Raw genomic sequence first — 10,805 nt, 5'->3', positions numbered from 1 at the left:
ATGTCAGTGAACTTTCAGGTGCCTTGGTAGAAGAGTGGGGTAACATCTCACAGCAATAACTGGCAAATCTGGTGCAATCCATGAGGAGGAGATGCACTGCAGTACTTAATGCAGCTGGTGGCCACACCAGATACTGACTGTTACTTTTGATTTTGACCCCCCCTTTGTTCAGGGACAATAATAATTATTCCATTTCTGTTAGTCACATGTCTGTGGAACATGTTCAGTTTATGTCTCAGTTGTTGAATCTTGTTATGTTCATACAAATATTTACACATGTTAAGTTTGCTGAAAATAAAGCAGTTGACAGTGAGAGGACGTTTCTTTTTTTGCTGAATTTAAATGTGTCATTATACCTCTGCATGTTTCCATTCAGCCTGTGGGATAATGTTGTTTACATTTCAGTGCAATTGAGTGCAGTTCAGCATGTGTGTTGACTATACATTGTCACATGAAATGGTTTGTTCCCCGTAGTATGTGGTCTCTTCGAGCCCCGTATAGAGTTTGGGAAACGCTGCTGTAGAGACTGAGCTGCACTAGTGGACACCGCCATGCTGCTTAAATGCGTTTGGCTTATTGTACTTTTTTGGACAATGGAACACACGCTTCAAACATGCATACACTCCCAGATCATTTGTTCTGAATATAACGCGTTCTGCTCCCACAGTATGTTGCCTTTAAGCGAAATATTTATGACTGATAAACAGCAGAATATATAACAATACTCAGTCAAAGTTTAGGTTACCCCCAGGTGGCTCAATTTACCACGCGCTACAGTGATGTATTCTGAATGCTGGTAAGATTGTGCGTCATTCATGTGATTAGATTGTGTTCCATGTGACTTGCCATACAGTATCCAAAACCCCTGGTGCCGAGAGAGGAGATGTGGGAAGGACACTATGCTACAGTAGCGCACTGGGTTGCTGCTGTTTAGAGAGGAGCAGTCCAGACTCCACGGTGGTACCGGATGATGCAGAGACAGATAGAGAACGAGAGAGGTGCGCAGTAGACTTCTCATTGGAGACGTTTTCCAGTCGCTTAGGAATGTTTTCACGTTTTGCACTAAAGGAAGTTTTCTGAAACAGGAAAAACTGTGGCTAGTCCAACCTATCCCCTATGACTTGCTTGGGGGAAGTGAGTGGAGTAAACCGTGCCTCTGAGCGGTGTGGTGTTGCGTTAGGGGTGACGTTCCGTGGGGAAGAGGCTGAAACGGTATCAGGGTGAGAAGAGATTATCCGTGACAGCAAATACAAGTCTCTCTCTTTTCTGACAAACCATCACTCACCGACCAACCGTCACCGTTAGAAGATGTCCTGCGCTTCATAAACGAACGAGTGTCCTCAGTGCCTCCGTTGTAGGCTGGCTATACTGTAGCCTACCTGACGACTTGGCTGCATGTTTTGGATATTTTGATAGGATAAACAGCGTAGTCATTTTTTGGATTGAAATTACCAACGGAAAATTAATCCATAAATGCTGGACGACCGATGTTAATAGTGGACAACTGAAGGGATTGATAGCCTACAACGCATTATAGGTGAGGTGGAGGATATCTGATTCAATGTGAAGACTGATTTTTAAATTAACTTTCCATCCAAACTTCAATTGTGTTATTCATTCCCATATTTGAATGTCAAACTAAACGCATTGTTATTCTTATTTAATTTGGAGTGATCGGTTACCTCTGATTGACAGGGTGCATCTGGTGCGGAACAAGGGAGACAACTAAACCCGTGTGTTCTTATTGATTTATATTTTAACGCAGATATTTTTTGGGAGGGATTACACAATTTTCAAGTATTTTACCAACATGCATCTCCAAGTTGTAGAGCTAATTTTATAAAGCTGCCAGCTGGTCTCCGTTGTCTTGGTAGCCTTCCCTACAGTAGAATATGTAAATTAACAGATGTGGGAATCAATCAATCACATTTTTCCTTATTGAAAAAAACAGTACGTCTATTAGACCAGGGGTTTTTCAAACGTCTCCTGGGTGAACCCCAGCCGTTCCAATTATTTGAACGATTACACAGCTTGCATACCTGATTTAACTTCTCAATGAATCATCAAGCCCTTGGAATAGGTGAATCAGGTGAGCTAGTTCGTCTGAGGGTCCCAGAGAAGAGGTTTGAAAACCTGAATATTAAGCGAGAGGCCAAATTCAGAGTGCAAATACGCGATATATACTTTATTAGGCGTCTTTCATAGTCCGAAACGTGTATGTGTCTCGGTGTTCTATAGTAGTGCACCTTTTGGATTTCATACTTTTCTTTCACATTCTCAGCGCATCTCAATAACAGCCTCTGGAATGCGCTCTCCATAAAACCCGATAGAACCCCATTTACGGTATTCTAGAACACCTGCTAATTGTTGTTATTTTATCCCTCCCCCGTTCACCCCGCCGACCATGCATTGAATTAATGTGTGCATGGGCTGCCTGCATCGTGGCTTTTTATCAAACCATCTGTCATAAGTCATTTATCATGATGTTTCTTTATATTTCTTGTTTTCATCCATCCTGCCCCTCTAACTACATGTACAGTTATGAGTGATACTGTCTGATACCTCTCAAAATCACCTCACAAAATCAATACCTACAAGCGCTGTAATTACTTGTTGTGTAGAGTATTTCCAGTGAGTGGTGTGTGTGTGTCTGCCTAGCTGCTTGTCAATGCCTAGCTGCTTGTGAGTGTGTGTGTGTGTGTGTGTGTGTGTGTGTGTGTGTTTGTGTGTCTGCCTAGCTGCTTGTGTGTGTTTGTGTGTCTGCCTAGCTGTGTGTGTGTGTGTGTGTGTGTGTGTGTGTGTGTGTGTGTGTGTGTGTGTGTGTGTGTGTGTGTGTGTGTGTGTGTGTGTGTGTGTGTGTGTGTGTGTGTGTGTGTGTGTGTGTGTGTGTGTGTGTGTGTGTGTGTGCGTATGGGCAGGTGCCTCTCACCAGGTCTCCCATCCTTTATCCTTTATCAACCTGCTTGATAATAATGAAACAATGTCCTCTCTGAAGTCTAGGGTCCCTCCCAGCCTTTCCAGGTGTTGTGTGGTGGTCTAGAATGTAGGGATGATCCCTGTGGGGCGACTGAAGGCTCAGCCACAGCTGTGGCAGATAGAGAGAGATGCCTCTCCATGGCTGTGGATGCTCCCTGGCCCTGGTCCTGCTGCTGCCTCGGGGCTCTGCCGGCTGGGTGCCACTACCGCCCCTGTTGCCGCGCCACACCATCACCACCCCTTCCTGCTCTCCCATCACCACCCTCCTCCGTTGCTCCAAGCCGTCTCCAGCTGGCAGCTTTCCTGTGATCCTTTCCTGCCTCTGGCCAGGATACCGACACACACAGCAGCAGCTAACCCTGGCATCAGTCAGTTTCCCCTGCAGAACGTGCAGGTAGGTTGCTATCAGATAAAACTTGATATTTTCAGAATTATGGTTATTATGAATGATAAATAGTGTTTGCTATAAACCTGAACAACATTCATGTACACACTGATAGGGGAATACACACACAGAGACAGACACTCACCTGCACTCGTACACATAGGTAGGCACACATGTACGCACGCACGGATGCATGGACATGCACGAACGGATACACACGTGCCCTGGGTTGGTTTAGTTAGCCTGATGGAAACTGGCCCGTACAGCACAGTGTCCTTGTGTTGTTACTATCTGCATACGGATTGCATTATCACTTCAGCTGGGGTGTTTTGCTATGTTGCTGAAGAATGAAAATGTTTTTGGGACAACTTACCAACCACCATGCCCTGGTGGTTGGTATAATGTAAATAAGCCATTTAATACACGCTGTTATTCAAAGCCACTTCCTGTCATGTGCACATACATTTTTTTTTAATGCGTGGGTGGTCCCAGCAATCGAACACCACAATCCTGACATTGCAAGCACAACGCTCTACCAACTGAGCTACAGAGGATGTTGTCCTTCCTCATGGAAACTGACCCATGCACAATGTCAAGAGTATTTTCCATATGCATGCCCTGAGTGGCCTATAGTGTAGTGTGACTGCAGTGGGTCTCTGATTGCACCAGCAGTTCTTTAGTGTCTTCTTTGAATCCTGATGATCAGAGCACATTCTTCCCCCGGTCCTCTGATCCCGCTCACACAGACAAACACAGCGTGGTATTTAATCTGAGGAGAGCAGAGAGCAGACTTGATCAAGACGGGTCAGGCATATTGGCACTGATGTAGACCTTGACTTTTTCACAACGTTAACCACCATTCATAGGGAGGATACTGTCGAAGGCACTTACTATTGGTGTCAAGGAGGAGAAGAAGAGGAGAGGAAAGGAGAGGAGAGGAAAGGAGAGGAGAGGAAAGGAGAGGAGAGGAGAATGAACGCAGAAACAGACACAGCAGGTGTTTGATGTGATATTTTGCAATGCAAAGCTTTTTCAGAAGAAGCTTGTGATTGATATTTAATGTGGCGGTTGGTGGGATGAGTCAGCGTATCTCGCAAAGAGAGACCAACGTCTTTTGTCTGTCCGGAACCATGGATAGATGGCTAAGACTGAGTAGATTGGTGGAGACTAGATCCATAACTCTATGCTCGGAAAATTACGCTGTCGTTACGCACTTCCACCGTGAAGGATTCTGAGGAGCCCCAGAATGAAGCTGTGCATTGTTGTTATATACATTTTATAGGCTTGTCAGTGACAGACAGTAGGCTATGTTCTGTTCTGTTTGCAAGCCCTTACCTAGTTCTATATGACTTTAATTCATCCACCGTGCCATCCTACCAACTACAGTTCATCATCCACCGTGCCATCCTACCAACTACAGTTCATCATCCACCGTACCATCCTACCAACTAGCGTTCATCGTCCACCATGCCATCCTACCAATTACAGTTCATTGTCCACCATGCCATCCTACCAATTACAGTTCATTGTCCACCATGCCATCCTACCAATTACAGTTCATTGTCCACCATACCATCCTACCAACTACCGTTCATCGTCCATGACATGGAATGGTGAAGTTTTTATGGGTTAGAGTTCCATCATTTACTGGTATAGTTTGTCTTCTTTAATGAGGTACTGCTTGTTAGCATCTTGTTAGTTTGTCTTCTTTAATGAGGTAGTGCTTGTTAGCATCTTGTTAGTTTATCCTCTTTAATGAGGTAGTGCTTGTTCGCGTCTTGTTAGTTTATCCTCTTTAATGAGGTAGTGCTTGTTAGCATCTTGTTAGTTTATCCTCTTTAATGAGGTAGTGCTTGTTAGAATCTTGTTAAGACACCAAAGTCCTCTGCCACAAGCAATTCAAGCTACTTCCAGAAATACAGTTTGAATCATCCAATGAGATCTCTAAACCTGAATGATGTGTATTTCCTGTCCTCTATTGTTTCATTTCCTCTCAGTGGGAGCTGCCATCTCCACACCACGTGCTGGGATTTCAGCCTTCTGCCAACCTGGAGCTGGTCCCTGTATTCCCCCATGTGTACCGCTCAGTGCTGCCTCCTCACTGTGGCAAAGGATGGGTGGAGAAACAGGTCCCCGACTACAAGGTAGACAAACCACTACAACCTGGTCTGAGTCACAAATGGCACCCTACTCCCTATATAGAGTCCTATGGGCCCTGGTCACAAGTAGGGCACAGGGTGCCATTTGAGCTGCATCCAGGGTCTCAGACTTCAGCTGTATCTGTCACAGACAGACTCACTGTAATCACTGCTGTATCTGTCACAGACAGACTCACTGTAATCACTGCTGTATCTGTCACAGACAGACTCACTGTAATCACTGCTGTATCTGTCACACAGACTCACTGTAATCACTGCTGTATCTGTCACAGACAGACTCACTGTAATCACTGCTGTATCTGTCACATATCAACTCACTGTAATCACTGCTGTATCTGTCACAGATAGACTCACTGTAATCACTGTAATGTTCAAGGACAGTTCACACTGTAATTTTCAAGGATAGTTCAAACTGTAATCATTAAGAACTGTTATCCCTGTAATGGTTAAGAACTGTTATCATTGTAATGGTTACAGACAGTTATCACTGTAATCACTAAGGACAGTTTACTCTGTTAGCACTATATATTTTTTATTTAACCTTCATTTAACAAGGCAAGTCAGTTAAGAACAAATTCTTATTAACAATGATGGCCTAGGAACAGTTAACTGCCTTGTTCAGGGGCAGAACGACAGATGTCAGCTCAGGGATTCGATCTAGCAACCTTTCGGTTACTGGTCCAACGCTCTAACCACTAGGCTACCTGCCGCCCCGTAATTGTCAAGGACAGGTCCATTTGAAGAGGGTCTTGTTTTCTTTCCATGATTGTGGAATTGCCTGTCGTCTCTGTGTTTCAAGATTTACAACAGCTGTCCTGAACAACATCGTGACTCTCTGTGTCTCTAGGTTTTCCCAGACACTCTTCCTTAACTCTGTGTCTCTACCTCAGGAAATCTGTTTGGAGGGTATAAACAGACACAAAAGTCCAGTTTACCTGAAAACTCTTGCTTCTCTGTCTCTAGGTTTACCTGATCAATAACTTGTCTCTCTGTCTCTAGGTTTACCTGATCAACAACTTGTCTCTGTCTCTAGGTTTACCTGATCAACAACTTGTCTCTCTGTCTCTAGGTTTACCTGATCAACAACTTGTCTCTGTCTCTAGGTTTACCTGATCAACAACTTGTCTCTCTGTCTCTAGGTTTACCTGATCAACAACTTGTCTCTCTGTCTCTAGGTTTACCTGATCAACAACTTGTCTCTGTCTCTAGGTTTACCTGATCAACAACTTGTCTCTGTCTCTAGGTTTACCTGATCAACAACTTGTCTCTGTCTCTAGGTTTACCTGATCAACAACTTGTCTCTGTCTCTAGGTTTACCTGATCAACAACTTGTCTCTCTGTCTCTAGGTTTACCTGATCAACAACTTGTCTCTCTGTCTCTAGGTTTACCTGATCAACAACTTGTCTCTCTGTCTCTAGGTTTACCTGATCAACAACTTGTCTCTCTGTCTCTAGGTTTACCTGATCAACAACTTGTCTCTGTCTCTAGGTTTACCTGATCAACAACTTGTCTCTGTCTCTAGGTTTACCTGATCAACAACTTGTCTCTCTGTCTCTAGGTTTACCTGATCAACAACTTGTCTCTCTGTCTCTAGGTTTACCTGATCAACAACTTGTCTCTGTCTCTAGGTTTACCTGATCAACAACTTGTCTCTGTCTCTAGGTTTACCTGATCAACAACTTGTCTCTCTGTCTCTAGGTTTACCTGATCAACAACTTGTCTCTCTGTCTCTAGGTTTACCTGATCAACAACTTGTCTCTGTCTCTAGGTTTACCTGATCAACAACTTGTCTCTGTCTCTAGGTTTACCTGATCAACAACTTGTCTCTGTGTTTCAAGGTTTATCTAGGTTTATCTGAACATGAACTTGCCTCTGTCTGTGTTTTTCTATGTGTACCTGACACTCCTGCCTCCCTTGTGTTTCTAGACGTACTTGAACAACACTCTAACTCTGGAGAACACCTGGCTTACTCCGGAGGAAATAGGAATTTTCCATCGGCATGAAAAACCATTGTTGATGACAAATCAAATGGCAATGAGCATTTCTAGGCCAGCTACTGCCTCCAGGAGTCTCAACTCTCTCCTCATGTCACCCAGACCTGCTGCCTCCAGGACTCTCCACTCTCTCCTCATGTCACCCAGACGTATATCAGGTTAGTGGTTGGTTGTATTACCTAGCTACCTGCTCCATACTTTACAAGCCTGTCCGCTGCCTCCTCTCAGCCACAGCCCCTTCTATCAGCTGTTCTCCTCATAATGGTTACCATCTTTAATAACTTTCTGATCACAAAGTTTAATCCCCTCTTTTTAAACAGACTGGAGAGATAGCAGCAGTACACCCTCTGTGTCCCAAATGGCACCCTATTCCCTATATAGTGCACTACTTTTGACCAGGTCCCTATGGCACTACATAGGGAATACGGTGGACATTTGGGATGCATCCACTGTCAATCTGCATTTTACGCTACTTGTTAAAACTTTAGGAGGAGCCGTACCATCTGTGAGTGTGTAGGAGGGAGTTGGGTTGGAAGAGGCATGCGTGAAGAGGAACCTCATTAAACACAATTGGTTTCAGATACGTTGGTTTCAGATACATTGGTTTCAGGGCTGCTGAAGTGGAACCGTTTACCAGTCAGTGGGTAGAAGCGTTCCCCTGCTTATCTGACGGAAGCGGACAGAAGACTCCAGAGGGGTTTATTCTGCAGATAAACTAGTATGGTGATGCTAAACACTGACATATAGGTTGACTATCAAATGGCACCCTGTTCCCTACTATATAGTGCACTTCTTCTGGATACTCAGAGCATATATTCGGAAGGCATGGAGACTCTATTCCCTATTAACTAAATGACCTTGGTCAAAAGTAGTGCACTATATAGGAAACAGGGTGCCATTTGGGACTCGAGCTGGGTGTCTGCTCTGCTGACAAGGGCACTTGATGATCTGACGAAAACAAACTGAAAAAGGTGGGAACATTGGAGAACAAACCATGAAAGGAAAGACTGAGGTGTTTCTTGTTGTTGTTTGGCTGAATCAGGAGTTTAAAGGAGAACACAACCTCCCACTGAGCTTAACCAGGCTGTGTTGCACCTGGGAAATGTGGATACGTCTCAAATGGCAGGCTGCTGCTTTTAATGCACTCCTTATGACCAGGGTCCATATGACTCTAGTGCACTATATAGGCAATGGAGTTCCATTTCGGACAAAGCCTTACTGCTGGACTTCATAGCATCCAGGTATAGTACTGTATGAGGAAAGTCATGTATAACAATTTAAAAATCTGCCGTTCCGCACCTGAGCAAGGCAGTTAGCACACTGTTCCCCGAGCTCCGAAGACGTGAATTTCGATTATGGGGTCCTGTATATTGGGTCCTGTGTATTGGGTCCTGTGTATTGGTCCTGGTCCTGTATATTGGGTCCTGTATATTGGGTCCTGTGTATTGGGTCATGTATATTGGGTCCTGTATATTGGGTCCTGTACATTGGGTCCTGTGTATTGGGTCCTGTGTATTGGTCCTGGTCCTGTATATTGGGTCCTGTATATTGGGTCCTGTACATTGGGTCCTGTGTATTGGGTCCTGTGTATTGGTCCTGGTCCTGTATATTGGGTCCTGTGTATTGGGTCCTGTATATTGGGTCCTGTATATTGGGTCCGGTATATTGGGTCCTGTACATTGGGTCCTGTGTATTGGTCCTGGTCCTGTATATTGGTCCTGTGTATTGGGTCCTGTGTATTGGGTCCTGTATATTGGGTCCTGTGTATTGGTCCTGGTCCTGTATATTGGGTCCTGTGTATTGGTCCTGGTCCTGTATATTGGGTCCTGTGTATTGGGTCCTGTATATTGGGTCCTGTATATTGGGTCCTGTGTATTGGTCCTGGTCCTGTATATTGGGTCCTGTATATTGGGTCCTGTGTATTGGTCCTGGTCCTGTATATTGGGTCCTGTATATTGGGTCCTGTATATTGGTCCTGTGTATTGGGTCCTGTGTATTGGTCCTTTATATTGGGTCCTGTATATTGGTCCTTTATATTTGGTCCTGTATATTGGTCCTTTATATTGGGTCCTGTATATTGGTCCTTTATTTTTGGTCCTGTATATTGGCCCTGTGTATTGGTCCTGTGTAGTGGGTCCTGTATATTGGGTCCTGTATATTGGGTCCTGTATATTTGGTCCTGTGTATTGGTCCTGTGTAGTGGGTCCTGTATATTGGTCCTGGTCCGGTATATTGGTCCTTTATATTGGTCCTGTATATTGGGTCCTGTATATTTGGTCCTGTGTATTGGTCCTGTATATTGGTCCTGTATATTGGTCCTGTATATTGGGTCCTGTATATTGGTCCTGTATATTGGTCCTGTATATTGGGTCCTGTATATTGGGTCCTGTATATTGGGTCCTGTATATTGGTCCTGTATATTGGGTCCTGTATATTGGGTCCTGTATATTGGGTCCTGTATATTGGTCCTGGTCCTGTATATTGGTCCTGGTCCTGTATATTGGGTCCTGTATATTGGGTCCTGTATATTGGGTCCTGTATATTGGGTCCTGTATATTGGTCCTGGTCCTGTATATTGGTCCTGTATATTGGTCCTGGTCCTGTATATTGGTCCTGTGTATTTGGTCCTGTATATTGGACCGGTATATTGGTCCTGTATATTGGGTCCTGTGTATTGGTCCTTTATATTGTGTCCAGTGTATTGGTCCTTTATATTGTGTCCTGTATATTGCTATATGGGTGCTTTTTATTGCTGGTTCACTTGAATGATTTTCTACACTTGCACAGGTGTATAAATGATTTTCCACACTTTTCTATACACCTTATTTCCTCTGTTAGCTTGGTGATATGTTTTCCATGTTGAGAAGCTGCACACACCCTCAGAACAAGCACAGCATTCTATTATAGTTAGTAGTACAAAAAAAATGCATGAAATGAAATTAAATGTATGAAATGTATGCATTCACTACTGTAAGTCGTTCTGGATAAGAGCGTCTGCTAAATGACTAAAATGTACATGTAAAATGTAGTCTGTAAGGTACTGAAATGAATGTCTCAGAAGTAATGAATGGCTCAGGGTTTCACTATAATTAGGACCTCAGGGACATCTTGAGGATAATCATTTCCATATTTTATCTCCAGCTTTACATACATAAAACGCTTTACAGTGGGTCATATACAGTATATCTCCTCTTTACAGTGGGTCATATACAGTATGTATCCTCTTTGTGGGTCATGTACAGTATGTATCCTCTTTACAGTGGGTCATATACAGTATGTATCCTCTTTAC

The 10,805-nt window shown here is 43.8% G+C and overlaps 1 protein-coding gene across 1 annotated transcript in view; it reads left to right on the top strand.

Annotated features, from left to right (window-relative positions):
* Positions 1–898: 898 nt before the first annotated feature.
* LOC145861690 (transcription elongation regulator 1-like protein) overlaps positions 899–10,805 on the top strand; it is a 200,384-nt gene continuing 190,477 nt past the window's right edge. Inside the window, exons 1-4 of the mRNA XM_082964543.1 lie at positions 899–1,537; positions 2,996–3,370; positions 5,359–5,505; positions 7,448–7,673. Coding sequence (XP_082820669.1) covers positions 3,050–3,370; positions 5,359–5,505; positions 7,448–7,673 — 694 coding nt within the window. The 5' untranslated portion in view covers positions 899–1,537; positions 2,996–3,049. The remainder of the gene's footprint in view (positions 1,538–2,995; positions 3,371–5,358; positions 5,506–7,447; positions 7,674–10,805) is intronic.

This window comes from Salmo salar, chromosome 18 (genome assembly GCF_965601325.2).
Source record: "Salmo salar chromosome 18, fSalSal1, whole genome shotgun sequence".
Taxonomy (NCBI): domain Eukaryota; kingdom Metazoa; phylum Chordata; class Actinopteri; order Salmoniformes; family Salmonidae; genus Salmo; species Salmo salar.
This window is presented reverse-complemented; position numbering and strand designations above follow the sequence as displayed.